The sequence below is a fragment of the Nelumbo nucifera genome, chromosome 7 (assembly GCF_055504915.1).
Source record: "Nelumbo nucifera cultivar China Antique chromosome 7, China Antique-T2T, whole genome shotgun sequence".
NCBI classification, from domain to species: Eukaryota; Viridiplantae; Streptophyta; class Magnoliopsida; order Proteales; family Nelumbonaceae; genus Nelumbo; species Nelumbo nucifera.
Window position 1 is genome coordinate 44,759,258 of NC_142655.1, and position 13,881 is coordinate 44,773,138.

The 13,881-nt window shown below is 39.2% G+C and overlaps 1 protein-coding gene across 6 annotated transcripts in view; it reads left to right on the plus strand.

Moving 5' to 3' along the window:
* Nucleotides 1–13,881, plus strand: part of LOC104589724 (putative LRR receptor-like serine/threonine-protein kinase At1g56140) — a 109,149-nt gene that overhangs the window by 17,397 nt on the left and 77,871 nt on the right. For 5 of the 6 annotated variants that reach the window (XM_088891283.1, XM_088891286.1, XM_088891287.1 and 2 more), the window contains exon 6: nt 2,529–2,600. In XM_088891283.1, coding sequence (XP_088747409.1) covers nt 2,529–2,600 — 72 coding nt within the window. Of the gene's footprint in view, nt 1–1,679; nt 1,719–2,528; nt 2,601–13,881 lie in introns of those variants that run through there. The other variant, XM_088891288.1, reaches the window with a different exon arrangement.

Sequence of the window (13,881 nt, forward strand, 5' to 3'; positions counted from 1 at the left end):
TAAGCCATGAGACAACGTTCCTTTGACATAACGAATGATCCAGAGAACTGCAGAAAAATGGGGCTGATGTGGAGCAGATACAAACTGACTCACGAGCTGGACAGCATAAGAAATATCCAGTCTAGTCATAGTCAAGTAGATAAACTACCTACAAGCTATCGATATAAAGTAGCATAAGGAAGGAGCTCACCCTCATCCTTATTCAACTTACGGTTGAGCTCCAAAGGTGTACCCATTTGTTCACTATTAGTCAAATGAGCTAGTGCAACTAAATCAGAGGCATATTTCTGGTGGTTGACAAAATAACCTGAGGACATCACTGAATTTCAAGGCCAAGAAAATAGGTGATTGCCCCAAGGTCTTTCATTTTGAAGGAGTTGCTGAGAAGGAGCTTCAAGTTATTAATACCATCCATATCATCTCCGGTGATAAGGATATCATCAACAAATACTAGGAGGAGAGTCAACCCTTGTGCTTGCTTGAGGGTAAAAAGAGAGTAATCTGAAGCACTTTACTGAAAACCAACCTCCAACACCACTGTACAGAAGCGGTCAAACCAAGCTTGTGGAGCTTGTTTAAGACCGTATAATGATTTCTTTAGTTTACACACCAAAAGAGGATTCTCACAGTATCCAGGAGGTGGTTTCATATAGACTGTTTCTTGTAAATGCCCATGGAGGAAGGCATTCTTGACATCCATTTGATGAACTGTCCATTGTCCACAAAACAACCTGTGTATTCTCAGTTTTCCATTGTTTCAGTCCTTTGACGTCACTAGCATTGGGTATGGATGTGGAACTATCAATATAGCCCCACATACCCTTTCCTTCAACAAAATATTGGAAGTGAAACTTCCAAAGTGCATAGTTGCTTCCATCAAATTTGACTAAGATAATTTCACTCTTTTCAAGACCCATGTTGAGTAAAACAAAACGCAAAACTAGCCAAAGTGAGCAATACAAATTGAGAACCAATTGAAGAAAGTCAAAAAATAAGAGAAGAAACCTCTTATAGTCGAGAGAAGGTGTCCAAAGCACAGCAAGACTGAGATCTGAAAGCACAATCCAAAAAAGGAAAGACTGATTGCCGCTGCCTAGAAGAGATGTATAGATCTCTGTCAATCCTTCTCCGAACTCGATGAAACATTTAGAATATGCAGAAAAGGGCCAAGTGGCACTTCCTTTCAAGTTTTACCACAAAAGGCGGCCTTTCAAGAGAGATCCAATGAGATTTCTCTTGCTGGTTGCATAGAACAAAGAAGACTGGTTCTTGGATTGATCAAAACAATGCAGAACCAATCTCAGAAGAGAAGAGACCTCAAACAGTCCAAAGGAAAAGGAGATGAATCAGAGAAAACCCTCAAACCCATGTTAATCTGTGTGAGAGAGAGAATACAGGGAGAAAGCCAAGAGTTCAGATCTGTTAGGGTTGATTAGTATGATCGAACCAACCTAGAAAGAAAGAATTTATATTAAGAAGTGAATGGACAAGATTGTCCTTACAAAAGAAATAAATGTACAGTGCTGTACAAGACAGAACACTAATGTACATGCTTACTAGTTTACAATAAAGAAAAATTAAAATTACAGAACTACCCTCCATCTTCTCTACAGGGTATTCACATGGTATCAGAGACATGAAGATTTCATCTGCACTTGAAAAACAAGAAGTCTCTTGTATTGGTTACTCTTTCTCTCTCCAGCAGCTTCTTGAACCAGGTATTGTGGGAGTTTTGAATCAGTATGTAACCAAGTTTCAGATGGATGTTTAATCTAAGGTATTTTGAGGGATGTAATACATATTTTTCTTGGATTTTTTGATCTCTTTCTGGATCTGAAAGTTCTGATACTTAGGTAAGCAAGAAATTAATTTTTTTTGCTGAATAGCAAGAAATTGGAATTAAAGAGGGACAGTTCTGATCTTCCCTCTTTTTTCTTTAATCTGGCAGAGTTTGGGCAAGGGAACCTAGATTCCCCTTCCATTTTCAGGGACCTTTTGGACTGTTAGGAATTCTGTTCATTAGTCTTTGGTAAAGGGGTATATCAGATTCTCTGTGTTTCTCCTGGTCTTTATTACTTAGTCATCTAGGAGATGCCTGGTTCGTTAGTTTTTAGGACCTTTGTGTTCTGAAAGAGAGTACATGATCTCTCTAATCATGTTAAATTTCATGCATTATATTGTGTCATTTTTCTTTTGTTCTCTTCTGTTCCTTTTGAGAGAATAATTGGTCTTATATTTTGTTTGTAATTCTGTAAGCTTAGGTTCACAAACATGAGATGTCTGGTTCCTTAGTTTTTTAGGACCTTTGTGTTCTGAAAGAGGGTATATGATCTCTCTAATCATGCTAATTCCATGCATCATAGTGTGTCATTTTTCTTTTGTTCTTTCTGTTCCTTTTGAGAGAATAGTTGGTCTTATATTTTGTTTGTAATTCTGTAAGCTTAGGTTCACAAACATGGTTTAAATGTTATGATATACCTGTTTGCTCCACTTATTTTGTTCCTACTTCTATGTTACCATTCTTGCAGGAATTTGGATAGGAACTACTTCACAGGATCCATGCCTACTTTCCTCGGCCAGTTATCAGCAATGCAAAACTTGTGAGTCATTTTTTTAAGAAGAAAATTTTACACGGTGAAATTCACTCTATAACATTAGAAAGAGTTAAAAGAAAGATGTTAAAGTACATATTTTTCAATTTAGCATGCGTGTGGTGAGCTTCCAAGTGCTTCAAATATTGAAGATGTAACCACATTTCCTTTTTCTCTCATTTTAAAGATAATGGTTAAGAGACATGATCTTCATTTACTCTTACAAAAAATTTTGATGGTTTTCATCTCCAGGAAATTTCAACATGATAACCTGGATATGTAATTTTGAGCAGTGGTGGAATATATACTTTTTGAAAATATATTTGGCCTTAGGATATTTCGGAGAAATATCATTAGCACTACTCCTGTTCATTCCTTTAGCGGATTTTTTTTCTCAAATCTTCCTTTAGGATTTCGATCAAAGACTAGAAAATGAAACAAAACGAGGTTTCTGATCCTGCCCATCACTTCCCCTAAATCCTGTATCCTTGGTTGTGTCATGTAATGTAGATGTCTTGAGTCTCAGCTTTCTCTTCATATAACTCTCCTCCCTCCCCAATGGAGAAGTTGAACGGTTGACCATGTACTTTTTTGTGTTTTCTGGGGGTGGCAAGGTGATTTGGTTGTTTCATATTGTATGTGGGCTTTAAGCTGTAGAATTCACTTAGTTGAGTCATATTAAAATGGTATATAGATACTTTTTTTTTTCCCAGGGATGTTTTGATATGATAAAAGGTTGATCCTAGTCATTATGAAATACTTAAACCTGAGGTCAATCTATGTAGCTAAGAAGAAACTGAAGAGTGGAGGCAACAAGAAGCTGATAGAAGTTGAGGAAAGCAGCTGAAGGAGGTCAACAAGTTGATGACAAGCAGCTGACAAATGTTACTTGCTTGTGAAGATATTAGTCTGTCCAAGTGTTTATATACTCTCTGCTCTAATCTTTGAGATAATAAAATTTGAGTACTTGAGTCCATGACTTCGGTGGCTGATTTGTAAACACAGAGTTGTTCTAGTTTTTCCTCTCACTCTGCTCTCATTCCCTCTCTCTAGTTTCCTTATTTCTACAGACGTATCACCCTAAAGAAGATATTTTAAGTCTTGGAAAAAGTGGATTAATCTATAAATGGACTAGAAATTTGTTCATAAGCTATTACCCAGATATAGGGGTGCAAGTTAGATGCCTGATCAGAAGAATTTACATTGCATTGGGCCTAGTTCATTCATATTTTAACCACTACTCAACCCAAGCCCACCCAAGTTGTATCCCTATCCAATGCAAATAGGACATGGGTGAAAAAGGTTTCGTATATGAAATCTACATTGAAAATTTAAGTATTTTGCATGATAAGACACTTATGTTAAGGTATCCTGGTATCATTGTGCAAGAGCCATGGATATGCTTGACACCATTGGCTAGCATGAATGGGTATGCAAAGCAGTCACCCTGTGAAACAGTCTCATATGCACCCTGATGTGTGAAACAGTACTACAGTTAACAGCATATGGCTGGATTGATGTTGGGGAACACGCTTGGACCTGAGAGAGATGCTTGGTCCAGTACCAAGTTTCCTTGTTCCTTTCTTGTACCCACTTGTGCTGATCTGGCATAATTAATTGAAATACCTTTTTGACAAAAGATATTCCTACACTAATCATGTCCTTGCTTTTCTCATGACACCCTAAAGGCGGGAGAAGAGCAACTATAGAAAAGGGTTAATTGAGAAACTTTGGAGGCAAGAGTTTGTATCTGACTTCGAACCCTTAGAATATTAAGAATACTCAGATACTTGCAGAAGTATCAGAGCCTTCATCACCACTTTCCTTTCTCAGAGGAGGATCACATTCTCCTCCCCTATCTCTCAGTTCAGCAAAGCCCTAACTACCCCATTCTCCAGATCAGGAGTCTCTGCCTTTTCTCCCGATCCAATCTCATCACTACCTGCAGCTAACTTTCAGAAACTCCACAGACCATTGCTACTTCATCACCTTACATTAAGAACCTCTGGTTGTTTTTCTGATCTCAACCCTTTCCAGCTCCAATCTCATCACTACCTGCAACATTCACTCCATCACCTTACACATTGTTCATTACTAAAAACTTCAAGTTTTCACAAATCCTTGCTTGAAACATTAATTTTTGTGAATTTTCTATAGTTTTTATTTATGACCTGTATTTGACCATACTTAGACAATTTTCCATCTTGGTTCTGCATTAAATTGATACTAGAGAACTTGTTCGTTAAACTCCACAACCACCTTATGTCAATTTGGTATTAAGAAATTATTCCTACATCTCTCTCTCTCTTCCCTCCCTCCCTCCCAACCCTGAATCCCATTTATTATTTGATACTAATAACTGGCTGGACCAAACCAAACCTAAGTCATGTTCCATTTATTTGATTGTGTAATATTTTATAATATTCTTTTCATTCATTTGCTCTATCTCTCTCTCTCTCTCTTACACTCTCTTATTTTAAGTTCACATGGTGTGACTTAATGTCTTAAAATAGATAACAGGTCAATTCTTACCTGCTATCCCTTGGGGCTTAGCATGCTAGGCATGATAGCCCAAGCTGGCTTAGTTCTCTTTATTTCTTATGCTTGGTTAGACCTGTTTACCTTTTTCTTGTGGGTATGGACCTAGGGAATGCATTAATAACAAATCAAAGCAGGTTTTAAAAAAATTGAAAAAGACAAGGGAATTAGATGAGGAGGCCTTGAGTGCTTCAGAGGAGGATAGAAAAGAGAGATGGAAGATTAAGAGAGAATTAGAGGGCATCTTGAGGAAAGAAGAGATATCTTGGAGGCAAAAATCCAGGTGCAAATGGCTAGTGGAAGGGGATGGCAATACAAAAGTAAAAAAATGGCAATACAAAATTCTTCTATTCCTTGGCAAGTGGGAGAAGGAAAAAAAATCATTTACAATTTAGTGGTTGGGGTAGTACCAATAGCTAAAGTAGCAGTTTGGGAAGTGGAGGAAGGGGATAGAGAAACAAAATGATTTGTAGACCCAGTCAGATGGACTGAGGCTCCAGAATTTATAACCCAAGATCTAGAAGAAGATGTAAGACAAGTTATACTTGACTTAGTTAGGGTAGTGAAGATAGATGAAGTTTTTCATACTCTTCATGGGTAATGGATATCATCTCCTTCTCCTTTCCAGAATTCAAGGCAGAGGAGTCATTTTTTTTTGAAGAATAAAAATAAAATTTCCTGAGAAAAGGAAAAAGAACACAATAAGAAGGTGATAAGACATCACCCGAAGAGGAAACACACCCAAAGAACTCAACAAAGACCTCAAAAAGCCCCATACTAAAACCCAAAAAACCACTTAAGTAACAAAACTTTAAGATTCACCCAATCAACCTCAAGCAAAGACGAGGGAAAAAACCCAAGAGGAATCCCCGTGAAAGCATATACAACCAACACAACCTCTGATAAAAAACGCAATCCCTCCTTGCACAACAACTGAGGCCTTGATCTTCCTCCATGAGCTCATCCTCCTGGCTTGGATCATCTTTGTCCCAAATCTTGTCTCCTTCCTGATGAACTTTTTTGTTCAACTTCTCTTCCCATCTCCTCCTTTCAAACTCCTCAAAGACTCTTCTAGCAAACTCCTCACCACCCCAGAAAAACAAACCCAGGCTCTTACCAATCATGACCTCTCTATCCACCTATTTCCGGAGAGCCACACACCCTGATCTAGTGTCATTGCCATCATTATTTTTCATCATCCCACTCGGACCAGAATAAGAGTCAAGACCACTCATTTTGTTCTCCTGTTTCTTCTTACTCAAAGCAGAGTCAACACCACTCATTTAGGCAGTCATCAAGGTTCACACCTGTTCCACCAATAATCCTCTGCTTACTGCTCTTATCATACTTGGTGATCACCCGAATCCACCTTTCTCCCTTTCTCTTTCTAATTCCAGACGAAACACTTCTATTCAGTGTCCCACTTCTTTTGAAATTTGGTCTGTTAAGACCTAAGACCTTTCTCTTGTTAATCTATCCTCCCTGCTCTGATTTTTCTTCCTTCCATTAAATAGATCAATGCTGCAAGCTTGAGCTTCATTTGAAACTCCAATTGGACGAGATGCAAACTTTAGGCAAGTACCTTGAACTAAGGAAGATGGTGATAGATGTGAATCACAATCTTTAATGAGACCCACTTGGCCATGTAATACTTCACACGGAACCAGTTAAGCCACATGCTCAGAACCTCGAGACATCCTGTTGGGTCACTCAAAGGCCTTTCCATTCGAGTCACGCGATTATTTAAATAATCACCTAACCTGATTTAGTTGTATGACAGTCCTCTCCAACTAAAGCACAATTGGCCCATGTAGATGGTGGGTCATGTAAATCATAACTGAAGTTTGTTGTGTGTCCTTCACATCCAGAATGGACACACTCACTATACCACGTCCTCCAATGCCTTGACCTCTAACAGCCCCCTGCATCACTACCACCTCCATGACCATCTCTAACAATACCACCTTTGCCACACAGACCACCCATAGTTGTCAAGGCATCTAGGTGATTCTTAGTCGCTTAGTCTCCTAGGTGGGCACCTATGTGATGCCCAGGCCATAAGAATTTCATAAAATAAAAATACTAAATTTTTCTTAATTCCCTAGTTTTATATACCTTTCAACAGGAATATTAACTAAGAAAAGCATTTTCTTTTTTAAGAACATTATAAGTCTTTCAAAACATGACAAATCAACATATCCAGGACAAGGGTAGAGCTGCAGCAGCTGCTGTAGTATATAATCCCTTTACTTATATTCTTTATTCCCTTTTATTTTGTCCTTAAAACCCTTGGATCTTTTTAAATTTGAATAGTATAACTTTAAAACAACATACAAATGACATATGTAGTATATAATAGAATGTATCAGACCATTAGCATACATATTAGTAACATATGGCAATATGAATGATCAGTTATTTAAAAGGCGTGCCTAGGTGCATAGGCGAGGCATATTTTATGGTATGCGCTTCACCTAGCCCCTAGTCCCAACACTTTCAAAAGGTGTGCAACTGGTGCACCTTGCGCTTCAGTCCAGGCACACGCCTTTCGAAATTTTGTGACTTCTTTAATTTTTTTTCTGTTTTTTATGCTTAGCGGCTGGGCCAGGGCGTCCACCCCTGAGCCCCCAATCAAGCCCCTTGATGCAAGCCTAAACAAGTCCATATTAGGGTCTTAAATTGTTAATCCCTATGAAAAAGATTTTATAACTTTAATTGTCTTTTTAAAAATATCTTTTATTAAGATGAATGAGCAACATTAGCAAATATGGGGTTTTCGGAGCTTTGAAGAGGCGAGAAAAGTTATAAAAGATACATAAAGTTATAAAATCTTTTTACATGGGCTGGGCTTGGATTTTCGGTCATCGGGGTGGGCATGGGCCCATGAAGTCAGGATTTTTTAATTTTTGGGCTGGGCCCAAGCCTAGGTAGCCCGAACCTGGCCCAAGCCCAGTGGTCCAACTATACTCATTCATACATACATATGTATATATGTAAAATTTTCATACATATTTACATATATACATATATATATATATATATATGTAAAATTTTCATACATATTTACATATGTACATACATATATATATATATATATATATCTATACTACTTATAAAAGAGCGAATGCCCTTTTTTTCTTTTATTTGATGTTTTTACCCTTTTGTCTAAGCATATAACGAGTATAAAGAGGGTATATATGTTCTTTATTCTCACTTTAGAAACTACCCACTTATAACCATTCAAAAACTACCAGGGTATTGGAACCATGAATTATAACTGTTCAGAAACTGCCCACATAATACCTTAATTAATTTTTGGATAAATAAATTATAAAAAATGATCATAAATTATAAATAGCTTTATCTTAGAGATATTGCCACGTGCAAATGCACGTACACGTTTACTAGTACATACATACATACATACATATTTTGCTTACATACATACATACATACCTATACATATTTTGCTTACATATTTACCTATATACATAAACACATATATATGTGTATAATTTTAGAGTGGGTTCATTGACCAACCTGAGCTCGACCCGGGCCCATGCCCAACCTGAGTGCATCAAATTATAGTGGGGGCTGTGCTCGGGTTGGGAAGATCAGGCTTGACCTTGGGCTCGGGCCTTAAGCCCAAATTTTAGGGCCGAGCCTGGGTTGACCATAAACTCGGCTAAACCCTCCCAACTCGCACCTCTAGATATCATCTACTTCAAACCCTTGGAATGCTTCCATTGTTTTTATCCATTGGATAACCCTGTACATTGTACCCTCCAATAATATCTTCCTTGGACCTGCCCCTTTTCTTAAAAATTCTTTTGTTTCTTTCTTCCCAAAGTGTCCAGATAGTCACTGCCCTGGCTTCCTTCCATAAATTTTCTCCCCTCTTCTTTGGTTGCAAGACACCAAGGCTAAAACAAGTTTGTCTAAGGGTGAGTCCGACCATTTGCTTTTTGTTGAGTTGGGTCGATTTCAAGTTATTGGGCCCAGTCATTTATTTTTTATTTTTAAGTTGTTAAGTTATGAAGTTATTGGGCTTTAGGCTCATTAGTTTATGTTTTTAAGTTGTGACTGTTCAGCTACTTAAAGTAGCCGCCCTACTAAGAGCAATCTTGTAATCTTTCATTATTTTACTCTAAGTATATGATTCAAAGAGGGGTTGGCAGCCAGATCTATTCAATTCTGGCGATATCCCACTCTCTTTTCTTCTCTACTATTGAAACCTTTCAACTTCTTCTCTTTTCGTCACAAGGCATTCATCTAAAACTGTAATCAGCAACTTCTACTTTGTATCAGAGCAGGCCGAAGGTTTCTTGAGCTGCTCTATCATGCAGCCCTAGATCGGCCGACTGCATGGTGATTTGAGAGGTTGATCGAAGATCTCAGGTAAGCCCAGTTTTTGGATTTTTTGGTGGATCTGTTTTGCCTTGTAGTTGGTCTAGGGTTTTTCATCAAATTTAGGAAGAACTGGAGAAAGGGGGAGAGTCCTGGTTTTGTAGGACTCTTCAATTTTGACCTAGGAAGTGGCGCCCTAATTTTTTAGGGTTCCTTGGAGTTTTCTGAAGAGGGTAGTTCAAGTCCTACCTTTTTTGGAGGTCTTTGGAGAGAGCGGCTGCCTCTTCTCTCTCTTTTCCCGTTCTGTAGAAAGGGAATCTTTTGTGGGAGGATCATCTGGGGTACCAGAAGGGTGTTGTGGTACCTGAAGGGATTTATTTCATATTCTTCCATCTTAAAGTGACCTTCTAACCCTATTTTGAGAATTATGGAGGGTAAAGGAGCTGAAAACAAACCCGAGAGTGAAATGAGACCAGTGAGAGGAGGTGTCGGAGACCTTTTTGGGGTTGGGACCATCACTACAGTTAAGTTAGATGGTACAAACTATTTAAAAAGGTCACAATTTGCAAAGATGGCCATTGGTGATCGTGGGAAGTTGGGGTATATCACTGGTAAGGAAGTGAAACCCGAGACTAACAGTTCCCGGTGGGTACAAGAAAATTATATGGTAATGACTTGGTTGTGTAATTCGATGTTGCCTCATATAAGTAAAAATTTTTTGTGGGCAAATACAACCAAGGAAACATGGGATGGGTTTGCAGAAACTTACTCACAGAGTGAAAATGTTGCTAGGACCTATCAGTTGAGGAATCAGATTATTGCTACTAGGCAGGGGGATAGACCTATTGCTGTTTATTTTTCAGCCCTTGAAACCCTGTGGCAGGAGATTGACCACTGGAGATAGTTGTTTGGGAAACCACCAAGGATGCAGTTGCCTACCAGAAGCTCTTAGAGAAGTATAGAGTCTTTGGATTTCTTGCTGGTCTTAATCCCGAATATGATATTGCAAGGCAACATATCCTTTCTAGGGACAATGTTACACTCTCTCAGGCATATGCCTTTGTATCAGGGGAAGAGAGTAGGAGGAATGTGATGATGAAGAATTCTGGTTTTGAACAATCAGCCGTGGTCAGTATTGTGAAACCTAAACAGAGTGGAGACCGGGGTGGCAGTGAAATTAGGAAGGAAGATAATAAGGATTTGCTTTGTGATTACTATAAGAAGCCTAAACACATAAGAGATACTTGCTGGAAGCTTCACCCTCATTTTGTGCCGAATAGACTTGAAAACAAGAAGGGAAATGCTAACATGGCAGTCACTGATGACATACCTGGCCCCCCTACTACAACTACTTTGGAGTTTGTTGCAGCTGCTGTAGTGAGGGCCGAACTTGAGAGGTATGGGTAGTTCCTAAATCAGCGAGATACAGTCAGCCCTAATCCAGTAACGGGTGGACAGATAGGTACAGGTGGTTCTGGTGGAGCACATTCTACTTCCTTTGCTCATACAAGTAGTTCACATGCCACTACAAACTATGTTTCTACTACAGATAAGGAGGGATCTCCTTCGAGTATAGATTTTGGAGCCTCAGAGCACATGACCCATAGTTCTACTATTTTTTCTTCTTACCAACTTTGTTCTGGTAGAGACAGAGTCTCCATAGCGGATGAATCTCAAGTTCCCATTGCTGGAAAGGGGTCTGTCAAGATTACTGGTTTCATTTCCCTAACCTCTGCCCTTTATGTTCCCAAATTGAGTACTAACTTGTTATCTGTTAGTAGTTTGACTAAGAACTTGAATTGCTCAGTGATTTTTTTCTCCTGGTCATTGTGTTTTGCAGGATCTGGATTCAAAGAGGACGATTGGGAGTGGTCGTGAAGTGAATGGAATCTACCTCCTGAATGTGCTTCCTCATCATCAGGGTCATCATGTTAGCAGGGATATTGAGTCAGAGTCTGTGAGTCAGATTGTGCTTTGGCATAATCGTTTGGGTCATATGTCTTTTTCTTCTTTGTGTTTCTTATTTCCAAAGCTATTTGAGTCTGTTAATTTGTCCAGTTTAGAGTGTGAAGGTTGTTAGCTTGGAAAACATTGTAGACATTCCTTTAAAGCTAGTAATAAAAGGTGTTCATCTGCTTTTGATGTGTAGGGACCATACTATCCTTCTATGGGTGGCTATCGATATTTCCTTTTATTTGTGGATGATTTTTCTTGGTATTCTTGGATTTACTTAATGAGTTCTCGTGATGAGGTACCATCCTTGGTTTGGCAATTTCATCAGATGGTGCTAACACAGTTTGGGGTACAAGTGAAGGTATTTAGATCAGACAATGCCAAGGAATATTTTGAAAAGAACCTTGCTTCGTATCTGTTAGAGTATGGATTTATCCATCAGAGTAGTTGTTCTTACAGTCCACAGTAGAATGTTGCAGAGAGGAAGAACAAACACATTGTTGAGATTGCAAGAAGCATGATGACCTACTGTTCCAATTCGGTTTTGGGGTGATGCAGTTCTCACAGCAGTCTTCCTGATTAATAGGGTGCCCTCTCGTATACTTGGATTCAACACCCCATTCAGCCTCCTTTTTCCTAAGGGGGAGATGTTCCACATTCCTCTCAAGGTGTTTGGGTGTGTTTGCTTTGCACATGTTCTTGGTCCTCACCGCTCGAAGCTCGATCCAAAGGCAAAGAAGTGTGTTTTTCTTGGGTATACAGAAAATCAGAAAGGTACTTCTGCTACGATCCAGTCTCTAGGAGTCGGTATGTTACTATGGATGTCACCTTTTTTGAGTCCACATCCTTTTTCTCAAAGGATCCTTCACAGGGGGAGTGTTTTGGGGAAGTGAGTGAGCAGTCTTTTCCTCTTCCAGTTCCAGTTCCTATGTCTGATCCTCCTATGTCACCTATCTTACCACCTCCCTTGTGTCCTGCTTCTCAGCGTTACGATAGCGACTTCATAGGGAGGTTGATTCCACTGCAGAAGAACTCACATCACTTCCTATCGGTTCCTTGAAGACTCTAGATTCGGCTGATATGGACTTAGGTATTCCTCTTGATCCCTCTAATGTTTCAGTTCCTATTGATTCTACTAATCCCATTACAGATGACCTGGACCTGCCTATTGCACTCAGAAAAGGGGAGAGAAAGTGCACTGCTCATTTATTTCATATTACCTATCCTACAGTGGACTTTCTCCTTTCTATCGTGCTTTCCTTTCTTCTCTTGACTCTGTGTTTATACCTAAGGGTGTCAGTGAGGCTCTCTCCAAACCTGAGTGGAAGACAGATATGTAGGAAGAGATGGAAGCCTTAATTAAGAATCAAACATGGGAAATTGTGGATCTACTAGAGGGCAAGGAGATTGTTGGATGCAGATGTGTTTATACAATTAAATACAAGGCAGATGGAAGCATAGAAAGGTATAAGGCCAGACTGGTTGCCAAAGGGTACACCCAAACTTATGGCATTGATTACTTAGAGACCTTTGCACCAGTTGCAAAGATGAACTATGTTCAGATCCTTTTCTCTCTTGCTGCCACCTACTCTTGGCTCCTGTTTCAACTTGATGTAAAAAATGCTTTTCTGAATGGAGATTTGCAAGAAGAAGTGTATGTTGGATCTTTCTGTTGGTTTCTATAGTGATGCTGAAAAAGGGATGGTATGCAGACTGAAGAAGTCACTTTATGGTTTAAAACAGTCTCCCAGAGCATGGTTTGACAGGTTCAGGAAGGCCATGATTGCTTTTGGCTACACTCAGACTCAATCAGACTATACTTTGTTTGTGAAGCGGAGGGGGCCCTTGGTGTCAGTCCTGATTGTTTATGTGGATGATATTGTTGTCACAGGAAATGACGTAAGTGAGATTGACAGTTTGAAGAAGAATCTACATAGAGAATTTGAAATTAAGGATCTTGGGGAGCTGAGGTACTTCTTGGGCATTGAGGTTGCAAGATCAAAACATGAAATTTTTATTTCTTAGAGGAAGTATGTTCTGGACCTTTTACAAGAAATAGGGAAGCTTGGAACAAACGCTGCCAATACTCCTTTTGATCAGAATCATAGAATTAATGCATCAGTAGGTGAGCTGGTAAAGGACATTGCGAGATATCAGAGACTTGTGGGGCGACTGCTATATTTATGTATGACAAGACCAGATATTTCCTATGTAGTGAGTGTGGTGAGTCAATACATGCATGCCCCCTGAGTCCAACATTGGGAGACTGTTGACAGGATTCTTGCTTATCTGAAGGGACACCCAAGCAAAGGCATACTATTTGCTGACTATGGACAGTTGAAGCTAGAGGCTTATACAGATGCTGATTGGGCAAGATGCCTTGATGACAGGAGATTTACATCAGGAGTCTGCACTATATTTATGTATGACAAGACCAGATATTTCCTATGCA